At 39.9% G+C, this 13,620-nt stretch overlaps 1 protein-coding gene across 1 annotated transcript; it reads left to right on the forward strand.

Moving 5' to 3' along the window:
- Positions 1 to 581: 581 nt before the first annotated feature.
- Positions 582 to 9,053, forward strand: LOC120530985 (somatostatin-1B-like). The gene is made up of 2 exons (XM_039755859.1): positions 582 to 895; positions 8,672 to 9,053. Exons 1-2 carry the CDS (start codon positions 791 to 793, stop codon positions 8,897 to 8,899), a joined length of 333 nt encoding a protein of 110 aa, XP_039611793.1. The 5' UTR covers positions 582 to 790; the 3' UTR covers positions 8,900 to 9,053.
- The last annotated feature ends 4,567 nt before the right edge of the window (positions 9,054 to 13,620 follow it).

Below are 13,620 nucleotides of genomic sequence, written 5' to 3' on the forward strand. Positions count from 1 at the left end.
AAACGCAACACTTTTATATCAATGTTTAAAAAATTGCAATTCAGATTGCTTTCATTTTTTAAAAGGGCGGGGACACCTATGTTCCATTCTTCAAATTATGTCGTGACAAAAACGCACTTCTGCAGCTTTGTAAGAGTACACACCGTTCATCTATCCATTTTTCTTCACCTCCTCAATCCAGTAATAAGTTCACGGGGGAGCCGGAGCCTATCCGGACATCATTAGGGTCAAGTCCATGCATCGCGGGGCACACTCACGCACACACGCACACTCCATCATGTCGGGTCAGCTGTCAGCTTCCAAACATGCTTGCCTAGCACGCACAACTTTGGATGAAAAGCGACATCGATAATGTACAGATTGCTATTAACAGGCATTTCATGAGGTCTTCTACAGTTAGGCTCAGTCACTGTGTTTCAGAAACTTCAAGCAAGGCACTACAGTGAGCCACATCCCACGATGACACTTGCTTTGGCTTAGCCATTGACTGAGGAGAACTCTGAATTGGCAATTGTGACTAACCTGATCCGGGAAGCTTGCTACACTCACGCCACTCATTCCCATGGGTCACAACGGAAGATACGTAAATGACAGAGCTGAGGTGCTGCAGGTGAACCCAGCTTGATAAGGGTTAAGTTTACATTTGCTCCACGCTCAGTTTATTTATTTATTTATTATCTGCGTCAGTGGCAGCCTCTGAAAGAAATATAAAGGCTGCTGAGCGAAGCCGGAGAGAAAAGCCCAGCTTGTCTCAACCAGCAGCACACCTTGACTCTTTCTCGCACTCAGCATGCAGCTCCTGGCCAGTGTGGCATCGCTTCTACTTGTCTTGTACTCCGTGAGAGGCGCCGCGCTTCTACCTGGAGAGGAGAGACCGGCACTGCACGCCAACCAGGTGAGCGCCGCTCCGACCTTCTCGTGCCGCTGTGTCGGTGTGCTTGTGCTAGCGAGCGAATGCGTGTTGGACTCGTGGGGATTTCTGATCAGTGACCTTCGAGATTGACGCTTTTATCCAACTATCCATCCATCCATCCATCCACTCATCTTTTCATCACAGATTTCACCATTTCAGGGAGCCAGGACATTACACACCTTCACTGACACACAAAAACCGTCGGGGCAGTTTTGAAACGGATCAGAGCCGACTGCTAGAGAAGACGTCGCCACGTGAAAATTTCCCATCTCAAAATCGAGATGAGAACGAGAAATTAGGCTAACAAATCAATATATTTAACGGTACATTAAATACCAAAAATAACTGGGTCAGTTGAGAACAATTGAGAAAATCGAATAGCTGGAACTTCAAAATGTTCGAGGAAAACGTTTGTAGGCGATAAAGAGGCACCTTAATATAACGTTTAATAATAAGGTATAACTGTAATTGTCTGCATGTTTTTGCATGCTATATGCTCTTTTGATACTGCGATACGTTTCTCAGTGAATTGTTTAAAGTTTAAAAATAACTATAAGATTTAATTTTTAAAGGGTTACAGTCAAGCAAAGCTAAGCGTAATGCTTCAGAAAGTTTGTTCAAATGTTAGCCTGTTTAAGATGCGGACCTTCTGCAGGTTCTGTAAATAAGGTGACTATTTGGTGAAGAGATAGTCAGTAGTAATTACAGGGACGATAAAACAATTCTCAATAATGGACTGGCGCCCCGTCCAGGGATGCTGTCGGGACAGACGCGGGCAATCGCGAACCTGAACTGGACGAACGGCGGCTTAGAAAACTGAAGGATGGATGGAATTGTCCAAAGCTCTTAAAAATAAAAATAACAGTTCTTTAAAAGTACTTTATCGGGTTGTGTGGCTCCTATAGAATCGTTTAAGTCTTGCGTATCAAATTAGTTCTTGGGGCTTTGATATTTTTTGTTCTGATATGTGGAAAAATCATAAATATTTAATGTGTAGCGTGCAGCTGTCTTTCTTAATTTTGTGAAATAAGCATTTGAAGTCTTACTTAGCAAGCTTTGATATTTTGAACAACGTTTGAACTGAAGGACGAAATGAATATAAATCTACGTGTTCCCGTTATTTTAAGTCAGTCGCTGTAAGAATACATTATTACAATAATAAAAATAATGATATGCAAATAAACTTCAAAAATATGTAGCGCAAACAACAAATAATCGTAATAGTTTAATATCATTATATCAAATTATATTACAAATTCAGAATGAGAAATAATGAAAATGATTATTTTATTTTGAGTATATTTGATCTAAAAAGAGATAAAAATAAATGAAACTCTCACGTTTATTATCCTTTTGCGTATAATATCACAATCAATCACTTTTGAAATAGTTTTTAAGCGGAAGAAAATAGCCAAAAATGTCGAATAAAAGAAATGGCATGCTGAATTAAATGTATTTTAAATTCTTTTGACACTGAAGGCACATCAACTTTAAATCACTTTCAAGAGTAACACCCATACATTTACTTTTTCTCAGTGATTTTTTTTTCTCGAAACCATGCGAGCGTGAATCTGTTTTTCGACAATAAACGGAGGTGAGTTTTACCAGTGAAGGTAAGCGCAGCGTTTTCCGCGGCTCGTCTCCGTTTCCTCGCCCTGTCATCGGCAGCACTCCGCTCAGGCAGACCACAGAGTGTCCATTAGTGATCGACATATTGATTCTCTCTTCCAAGCTACAGCAGACTCGTCTTTGCAGAATAATTATGCCAGGGTGTCGTTTTCAAGTAATTAAGGGCATGCGATTGTAATTCATAATTATTAATAGTGGGGTTTCTTACTGATGCCAGTGTTTGGGTTAGCTGCTGATCTCTCGTTTCGAATTACTTAACTGAATTTTAAAAATAAAATATCTCAAGCATGTACCGCATTGCAAACCAATTATCTACAAGTCAATGAAGTCACAAAGTCTCAATCAGAGTCTTCTGAGGATGCCAGTCCTTGTCCGCATCGTATGCATTGCCCGTTTTTGACGTCCCCTGCTCGGCGCTTCTGTAATTTGAGGCACGAGACCTTCCTGATCATTTCAACTGTAGCTCATTTCGTACTCCCCGATGACTGTGTGTATCTGTGGGAAGAACACAAAGTTTATGGCATTGATCACCAATTCTGAAACGAAAACAGTTTAGGGAAATTCTTTGATTTTTAAAATAATTTTCTGCGCCAAGGCTTTTGCGGGAGGACCGGTGATGGTGAGGACGTTCAGGTCAGGGCGCCTCCACAGAGCAATCAGGAAGAAGTTTATTTGAAATTTTTCGAAACTTGTGCTCTTTTTGCCTCAATATCTTTCTCCAAAATATTTATTAATTTATTAGAGAAATGTTTATTTTTATTTCTCTATGTACAAAAGGTTTCAGTTGTAGTTTGCTATAGCATCGTGTATTACTTCTGTTTTTTTTTTTGTAAAGCCAGAAAGATAATTCATGTTTCTAGCCACAGTTTTCAGGACATCTCTTACTCATCCACCTTTTCATATTTGTTTCTTATTTTAGTGAGCTTCACCTACTGTGAACCTGTCCTGGTGTCATCTTCTAAAAACTGGGTGCCTTTGACAACTGATGTTTTCTGTTAGCAACACGACTAGTCCAAAAAAGTTACAAACAAATTACTCTTATATAACAAGACCTGAACAAAGGCTTCTTTTGGTGTTCATAAAACTTATAAAACATCAGTAGATTGGTTATTCATCTCCATGGAGGGTGGCATATTGAAAATTCCTTATTAATATGAAGGATGCACAGGTCTTACACTAAATATGTAATATGAAGAGAAGTGTCTCACAGTGACAGACCACTGAAAAGTGAAGTACTGTTAGCAGCTCACATTGCAGAGATGAATAAACACTTTACTGACACTTTGTAGGTGCTATGAAGACCCAAAACAGTGTTTGTTAAGGTCTTGTTACATAAATGACTAATGGATGCAGTTTTGCACTCCCTAAACTATAGGGTATACCATAGACACTGAAAACGACTGGTTCTGCTCTTTACTGGATTGTGTGGTTATCCTTTTAGATCCCTTGTTTGACAAAGTTGAAATCTTTAATGTAACGTAGTAGGCTGCTGGACACTAACAGAAAACCTAAACTTAACTGGCATTATTGTATAGAAAGAGATATTTAAAAATCAGGACTCCATCTGTCCAATCTGTAATCATCTTCATGGCAATTTATGGAGCATCTAACGGACCTATTTATAAGTTAAACAAAGGGTAGAATTTTTGTGTGGATGGTTCTTTTGGGAACCAAAACTTGCATTCCTATATGGCATTACTCTGAACAACTTGGCACAGTTGACATTTTTTAACCACATATCTCCTAGTAAAAAAAAAAAAAAAGATCTCTCCACAGGTTATTTCACAAGATTAAAAATGAAAACTGACGACTGTCATCAGTCGTGGGTTTTCTGAATCGCCGCTCTCCCCACACAGAGCAATGGCTTCATTTGGTCGATTTTGATAGGACTCATTCACGCAAGCACTCGTTTGTCACTTTTATAGATCATCGTTATCATCTGTGGGACCCCCCAGAAGCCCATACAAATAAGTAACCCCATATACAAAGAACCCAATAGTCAGGATTCGAATTGGTATCTAGTATCTGTGAACAGAAACTAACAAGTTCTGCGCCGCCATGTAGAAGATTACGATGGCATTTATTAGTAATGAATGTGATTACACAGTAGACAGTAGACAGTGTCACACAAAACGGTCAGAGTCATCAGAATGCGGCATTCATGTAGATCGCTAAAAGTCAGTTGGCTCTATAAAGGAATTATTGGATTCATGTGCCTCAGTTTTATACAGGGACGTGCATGAATGGTCTGCTGTTGACTGGAAGAGCTCGAGTCAAATGATCTGGGAGTTGAATTCATTCCTTTTGCGGTCTCTGTAATCGCACGCTTCCTTGCAGCGGCAGGACAGCTGAGCGTGTGTCCTGTGATCTGCTGGTTCTTCAGTCGTCCCAGGTGTCTGCTCTACAAGTATGTATTATAGAAAAAGAGGAACAGAAAAATAATTGATGGTTAACGTTTCCAGTAGCTCAGCTCATCACAACAGTCTGACGGTTCCACAGACTTGCCTCTTTCCCCGTGTCCGTGCAGGTACGCCGGCTACCACAGTTTTTGCTACCCGGTAGTAACATGCATTTTAGGCTCCTTTCTGGCAAAAAAATTGAGTCCATGTGAGTATCCGAATGGGATATGAATTTGTCTTGCGACGTTGACGGGATTGTCTCTGACCTCACACTATAATGTAATGCATTAAAATGACAAAGAACTCGACCATTTAAACTCGCATCCACAAATCCAACGGCAGTTTTGCAAGAGCATCAGCGCTTTGGGCAGCGCGCGCAATGTGCCCTAAAGAAAAGACTAAAACAAAAGATGAGACAGAATGAGAAAAAATAAACTATCTTAAGACGAAAGCACAAAAACTGTACCTCTTTCATTTGCAGAATTATACACAAATTAGAATGGTGAAAACAGAGTTGAAGGAAATGTCCCTTTGGGATCTTGGTGGGATTTTTATTTTTAAAGTGCCTCTTAAAACCCTTTTCTGTTTCATCGTCTTGTTATCTGATTTGTTTTATTCAGCTAATTATCAGTGGGGTGGCTAGAAGACTTCGATTCTCATCTCATTCTCCCCTTTGACCTCTGCCGAAACTGGACGCGTCACTTCAATTCACACATCGTATCGATAGGTAGTGCCGCGCTTCGCAGCTTGTAGCCGAGGGAACAGCATTATGGGAAGAAAGTATACTGAAGGGGCGTCCCATTTCCTGTAAGTTATTATTATTGTTGTTGTTGTTCATATCACTTATTATGTGCCCAACGCCTTTATCCAAGACGACGTACAACATTTGATAGATGTACGCTACATGTAATTTGTTTTTTCAGTTGTACCACCGTCAGGTGAAGTGAGTTGCTCATGGTCGCATAGTGTCAGTAGCGGGATTTGAACCAACAACCTCAGGGCCTGACGTCCAATGCCTTAAGATACGAGGAAAAGTAGATACGTAGATCACATACATGTATAACAGAAAATCAAAAGTGAAGCAGGCCTCCCCTGTCCCCGTGATTACAGGTGCGTGATGAAATATACAGCAGCAGGCTGAAGTCATGCAAATCTAAGAACCGTAGACAAGGTGAAAGTTCTCGTTTTTCGGCAAGAAATCGTCTGAGAAGAAGCAGCACGTCGCGTTCTTTATATTCTTTTATTGGACACCTCTCCTCCACTCGCCATGTGGTGAGGCACCCTAACCTCCTGCTTAAGCCTTCTATAAGGCAGTGCAGCAGAAGCAGAAGTCACTTGTCAGATCTTCAAAGGACCCTAACCCTCGGCTTCTGACGTATACATGTTTAGACAGATTTATTTGGTATTGGGGACTTGTACTTTTTCCTGTAAGACCTTCTTGTGCTACTAGGCGCATCAGGGACTTGCATTAGCACCAGCATGTGTGCTGAGATGGCGTGGCTCTATTTTGTCACGCAGACTCTTGCTTTTCGCTCCTTGCTGCAGAGATAAGTTTTATAATCACACGAAGGAGGAAAACGTTACTTTATAAAATGGTTAATTACTGCAGTACACCTTAAATTAAACTGCTGTGTCAATACCAAGAGAAAGAATCTAATGCTCAAATGCTAAGCAAAATGTGTTTGACCGTTTAGTACTAACAATAACTTGTACGAAATGTAGTTTATCTGGGATAACATGGCAAACCATCACCCTTCCCACTCCTCGGAAACAATCCACCTTCCCACTGTGAAGCGCTCCTTGAAATGCAACAAGGAAGGGTTACGTGTAGGCAAAGCCAGTGGTGTGTCTAAATGTGACGGACAGGTGGAAAGAGAGCTAGAGAGGGCGCGCGCGATGAGTATTTTAGGGTGTGCGCGTGAAAAGGACAGTACAGTATGTGAGCGAATCAGTGTGCGCGCGTGTGAGCTTTTAATTTCAAAGCTGTAAGATGCAGAAGAGTAACTGAATTAGCGTTATTTCGCAATTGCCTGCAGGGTTCGGTAATAATATCGTGCACGCGCGTTCTTGAGCCGTCAACTGACAGCTATTTCAGAAGAGGTTAAGCACATGTGCAGTGCAATCATGTGACAAGAACTGAACAAAAGTCTTATGCATCCCGCATGTGCTGAGGGGTAAATTTAATTCACCCATTTCATAGTAACAGAGAGCCAATGATCATCGCAGAAGCACAGAGTGTAAAATAAAAAACAAATTGCCGTGGTGGATGATATGTCGCTGCTTCTGCAATCTGAAAAGAATGTGCTGCACGCAATCTAGTAACATAAACCTGCACATAAACGATTAGTTTAGTTTTGATCCAATTATTTACAAATAGATATTTTTGAAAGCGTGTGATCTGGTTTTGCAGCGAGTGCAGTAAACTCCAAGTCTTCAGGGGCTCGGGGTAAGGATGTAAACAGGGGGTGGACGTTCTTTACTTCACAGCACATGAAGGACAATGTATTTTCTTAATTGTGAACTGCATTTCTTGTATTTCTTGTTAAAATAGTTAATCATCCATAGAGCACACTTAGTAATGGCAATAAATCAGCTAATGCATGGGGAGACCATGAGACTGGGAGTTCGGAATGACAGATTTATATTATCACTGTGCCTATATTAAAACGTCTGTACTTAAAAACATTAACATGAATAAAACTAAATTTATTCCTTAAGTTTTGCTCACTTCTTGTCACTTGATGGCAAATGCGCTAGTCTCTCTGTCAATAACTTTCAACAAATGATGGAAACAAGCACGTGCACGTGATAATAACAACAGCAGTGGGCAAGATCTTGGCAAAAATACCTCAGTACATTTGCAAAATAACACAATTATATACAATAGTGACGTAATAAGCTTCCATACCTTTATATAAAATCTTTTTTTTTTTTCAACAAAGAAATTTTTACCTTACTCTTTGCAAATAGAAACACACTTTAACATTGTTTGAATTAAAACGACTACTTTTAGTGGACCTTCGGCAACACTTTAAACAAAACACTCAACCTTTAAAATGCAATATACAGTTTTGAAGACAGATATCAGGGTTCATTTCAGCACAGGACTCTGCAGCCTTGACCTCTCCGTTGTGTATACTAAATTGTGGTGATCCTTCTTTAAATCGATTTTCTTAACACGGTAAATACCTCACAGGATGGTCCCAGTTTTAAAATACACCTGTTTATAAACACGTGATTAGCATTTTGACTCTTTGGCTCCTTTCACTTTTGCATTTCAGTGCAGTTCATCTAAACTCACCTGAAATACACACTTTTGCACTTTAACAAACGAACAAAGTATATCAAACTTAGCATTCAGTCAAGGCTTGTTAGGTGAATTATAACCGGTGCCTCTTGTGTCATTTGTCATATTCCATTTCTTTATTAATCTGCACCGATTCCTCCATGCCTTCCAATTATTCATATTTTTTTTAAATAAAACACCACAAATAAGGCTCATGAACTGTTCTGACGTTCACTACATGCTGGAATCTTTTAAAATCATTATCATTCTGTTTCCTTCCAGATATTATGGGCATGTTCGCAGAAAAGCGTATTATAAACTATTTCTCACATTTATATTATTTTTGAATGGATTGTCACCTCCGTAGCGTTTCAAGTTTAAATGTCCGTCTCTGTCTTCTCCCATAGTCTGTGTCAAAGTAACGCACCTTGTTCTTCTACACAGGAGCTGAGTAAGGAGCGGAAGGAAATCATTCTGAAGTTGGTTTCGGGATTATTAGACGGAATGGACAGTTCAGTGCTGGTGGGAGACATGGCGTCAGTGGACCTTGACGAGCCCTTGGAATCCCGATTGGAAGAGCGGGCAGTGTACAACCGGCTATCACAACTTCCTCAGCGAGATCGCAAAGCTCCTTGTAAAAACTTCTTCTGGAAAACGTTTACATCCTGTTAACAGGCGCACGCCCGCTACCATCCGCCGCCTAAAAGAGATGGACAGCATTTACTGTAAATAGCAAGCGATGCTTTCAGTTTTGGTGGACCTTAACCATTCTGTTTGTTTATTGCATCAGAAATAAAGCATGAATCTGAGAGCTGTGTACAGTACAGTTTCTTCCAGTGCCTCCAGACCATTCATTGTTTTCTGTTGTTCACTTTTCCTTGTTTATCCAGCGATTGTTTTTCAGAGCGCCTTCCATTACTTTTTGCAGTTGGATGAACGTAGGGCAGCAAAAAAAGGCGGTGGGCTCTCGAAATACGATGCGGCTGTGATGTGGGGTGGACGGGGTATTTTTGAAAGGTCATTTTCTTTTTATTAAAATGAATCGAATTTACGAAGGTAGCGAGAAGGCAGGTGGTGAAAATAGTTTGAATCGTTAGAACCTGTAATAAGAAAAAATACTACACAAAGGGGGGCGTCTATTTACGGGGATATTGAACTGTCGGTTCGAGTCCAGAAAGAGTTAACTTATAGTCACCTCATGGTTACGCTTCTCTCACTTTCATATGTACAAAAACATAACACTAAATATGACTGGCACAAACATTGTCTGTAATCCTCCAGCTTTTGAAATTCCATACCAGACTATTCGATATGATTAAAAGGGAAGTTTAAGTGTCCGGTGGGATGGGTTAAATAGAGAGCAACGCGCTTATTTGCATATAGACACGCCTCATGTGTAACCACGCCCTCTGCAAGGTGTTATTCCTTCACCCACTCAGACGCTCAGGATGAGTGCGCAGCTTGAGGTTTGTGGCCCGCAATATCGCCCTGGTCTCAGCTCAGGGTGGCGTACTGGCCATCAAAATGGAATTTTAATAGAGAGACTGGCAAAGCAAAGATGCCCAGTGGGTGAGAATATATTTTTTGGAATGCCAAATTATTTGAAGTGGATCACCTCTGCATAATAAATAACCAAAACCAGTGATGGTGAGAAAATAAATTAGTATTTTTGCTGTACATGAAAAGAGTGAAGGCGTGCCTTAACACTGCTACTTCATAACAGTACACCTCTAGGGACAAAAACAGACCCTGGCACAGCCTGTTTCTAACATAAACTGACCAAGGTTGAATTAGCCCTGTTGAGTGTGTGGGTGTTTCATGAAATAAATGAATCTAAACTAGACGCCTACATGTTTTCAGATAATTGTTGTATCTTGACATGAAAGGGTTTTTAAATGTTTATGCACTAATGGATATTGTATGCCGTTTTAGTGTTTTGTTGGGGTTTAATGACAAATAAAGCTAATTTAAAAAGATGTTTGAGTTCAAGTTCAAGTTCAATTTGTTGTCATGTAGTGTTGATATCCCTGCTTGTAGAAATTCTTTGCAGCCTGAAGATGCCAGAGTGTTAAGATTTTGAGTAGCACAAATCCACTGAAAGTCCAATGGTTTCTCACTCTTTCAACAAGTGGGATCAGTTTCTCACAGGCTAAACCAATTGTGATTTTTCAGGCAGAAAGAAGAAACTGAAGGGCAGAAGAGGATCTTCACCAGAACTAACAACTGGGAACTGATGAGCTTTCAAAGGGGCAAACCAGAGGGTGAGGTAGTGAGTTGTTAGGATTGACCAAATAGCAAAAATGAGAAAAACAGTCAAAAATGATGGAAAGTCAACATCCGAATTCTAACTGGATGTTCTTTCCCTCACTAGCACTAATCCATTGTTTAAAGGTGTGCAAATCAAAGACTGAATGAACCATTATCTTTTATAAAGGAAGTGTGATAACATTACCACGTCATCAGCAATGGGGGTTGTTGCTGCATACAATATGGCAGCGCCCATGCAACCATCTCACAAAATGGCAGCACCCACAGAAAAATAACAAACAAAATAGCAAAACAACAAGGACATAAAATTAAAAAGTAAATAACAATCAAAACAATAATACTAATATATTCAAAAATAGTACAGATCAACTTAAGGTTACACCAAATTAATTCTCAACAAATCCCAGCTGTTGTTTCATTTTCTTGCACTCAACCATTTTCTGATTTGCTTATCTTGTTCATTCAGTGGCACTACGATCCACAAGGCAAAAAGAAATCCTGGACATGGTGCCAGTCTATCTCAGGACATGCCCACATTCATATTTAAAGTTGGCACTTGATCTAACACAAATGTAGTTAGGTGGAAATCCACCACCAAGTTAAGAATTTATGCATACATGGTGAGAAACCCTGAACAGACAGTTCCTGGGCCCAGAATTGAATCCAGGACTCTGATGGTGTCATACAACTATGCTAAACAAGGCACCGCCATACCATACTTTGCCTTATTGAAAGTTGGTCTTTTTCTGCATTTTTACTATGACATTTCAAGGTCTTCTTGGTTTCAGGTTTGTTTATGGAATCTATCCACACAGAAAGGCTTTCAGTATATAGCTTTGGTGATGTTGGGGTCTCTGATTGAATTCAGCCTTCATGGTCATGGAGATGATATGGCTGCAGTTTGTGAATGATTTTCCTAGGTGACACTTAGACTAGTTTTGTTCTGGAAATATTCACTTTTTATGTGAAACAGAGGCACAGTTGTTGCCTGGACTGATGATAGTACAGTATATAACACAACTTGGAAACCTTGATCCACAATGGAGTGTAGCATGTAATCGAATATCAAGGAAGCTAGAAGTGTCAAGTGCTATTTGCAACATCTGGGACAGTGCTGGGAAACACTAAAAAAAGACTACAAAGAAGCAATAGAAGACCACATAAGTTGTGGGTAATATCCATCATTTTCATTTAATGCAATTAATTCACAAGTAATGTCTTCTTGAGTGTTTTTGCTTGTAGTTGAAAAAATGAATAGCCAGGTCATCAGCCTTATTCTGGCCCTTTTGTGCTACCGGAAAAGTGGTATCAACTTCCGGTTTAGAAGTCTTCTCTCAACATATTTATACAGAGGATAGTGTCAGCATACCTAAATGTTTGGACAATGACCTGTCACTTTCAAGTGGAAACCTGTTGCAGGAAGCACATGACAATAATCACAATTGTCTTCCTAAGCCAATGAACTGATTGTTTCCCAAGGCTTGTTTCCCTGGAGGGAGGAGTTCAGTGCCAGGGGATCATTAGGGTTCTATAAGCTAGAGATGCAAGATAAAAAGGAAACAATGCAGATATACTGATTCTGATATTCATTGACTGCTTTTATTTTCAACCAAGAAAAGCAGTCACTAGGTTTACAGTAAAATGTCAGTGAGCACCACAAACTCTCAACTTAAGTACTAAAGTCATTCTGTGATCTTGACCATACATTGTTCTTCTCTCTCTTGATAAATTAATCTTAGCCTGAATGAATCTATTAATTTTTTACATTTAAGATTTTACATTTAAAGATTTACCAATGTTGTTCCTTGTCCTAGTATGTGTATATAAACACAGGGAACCTCAGTTTCTGTTTTACATTTTGCCTGAAGAAGGGGCCTGAGTTGACTTGAAAGCTTACATATAGTAATCTTTTTAGTTAGCCAATAAAAGATGTCATTTTGCTTGGCTTTTCTCTGTGATGTATTAAGTAATGTTTTGCAAGATAGGGTACTCTTTCTCTTTCCCTAAAGCCAAGGAGACTAAAGTTATAAAAAAAGACTATCTCTCTATTATAAAAAAAAAATCCTGAGGGAGGGAGTGACTAGGAGACAATACGTGATCTTCACGTTAAGATCATGGAAGACAAATAAAAGACCCGTGAGACGGTCAGCAAAAAAATCAGTAGTGTAAAGGCACACAGCACACAAAGATGCAGGGGTCTCAGTGCATATAAAGCGTTTAAAGGACAATACAGTATGTTATAAATGAAACGTCGACAACTAAAAGATCGCATTAGCGCAAACAAATGGAAATTAATCATCAGGACCAGGTGTAACTGAAAAAACAGCAGGACATAGCAAAGTCAGAAATAAAAGGCAAAGAGCAGAAAACAAAGTCTTTTTGCCTTCGCATCATTAAATGCACAAAATGTAGATTTACACAATACTGGACCATATGTGGTCCCGCAACAGTTAAAGCAAAGTTTAATTTTAAAGAAAACACAATTCTGCCAGGTTTATATTTATGATCACGGAGAAGAGAGCACAACCCGAGCAGCAGAGACACGAAGTAGCAAAAAGGACAGCAGCTGTACAGGCTTTAAAACGATTGAAGGGCAGCGTGACAGCAGCCCCCCCTTCACAACGCGAAAAGCGTTATACGTCCTGCAAGAAAGAGATTTAACGACACCCGGGGACAGAAATAAAGGACAATTATTGTTTTTACAACATCACGTGAGACAAGGCAGTGAGCCATCATTTAAAACAAGTCCACAGACATCAAACCTAGCAGTTGTTGGATTGCTTTTGGCAGACAAGCATCATGTGCTCCCAGCTCTTAAAACAACGACATGCGACAAGCAGAACAGGCAGCTCGCAAGCAGCAAAAAGACAGCAGATGATCCGACGACATATCCTTAGTGTGCATTCAGCTGCCCCCCCTTCACAACGCGAGCAGCATTATACGTCCTGCGAGAACGAGATGTAACCACGTTCAGGGCTGGAAATAAAGGACAAGTATTGTTTTAACAAAAGTTTTTAAAGTAAAAGTGAAAATAATGCATATGTAACAATTCCCATGAAAATAACAATCTCTTTAAATTGCATATCCGGTAAACCAAACATGGGGGTGGGCGAGCGAAGTGGGCA

The sequence above is a fragment of the Polypterus senegalus genome, chromosome 6 (genome assembly GCF_016835505.1).
Source record: "Polypterus senegalus isolate Bchr_013 chromosome 6, ASM1683550v1, whole genome shotgun sequence".
NCBI classification, from domain to species: Eukaryota; Metazoa; Chordata; class Cladistia; order Polypteriformes; family Polypteridae; genus Polypterus; species Polypterus senegalus.

Excerpts from the sequence above, each read along its gene's own strand:
- LOC120530985 (XM_039755859.1), top strand. The coding sequence starts at position 791 with ATGCAGCTCCTGGCCAGTGTGGCATCGCTTCTACTTGTCTTGTACTCC. Across the intron at positions 896-8,671 it reads CGGCACTGCACGCCAACCAG|GAGCTGAGTAAGGAGCGGAA; the intron begins GTGAGCGCCGCT and ends TCTTCTACACAG.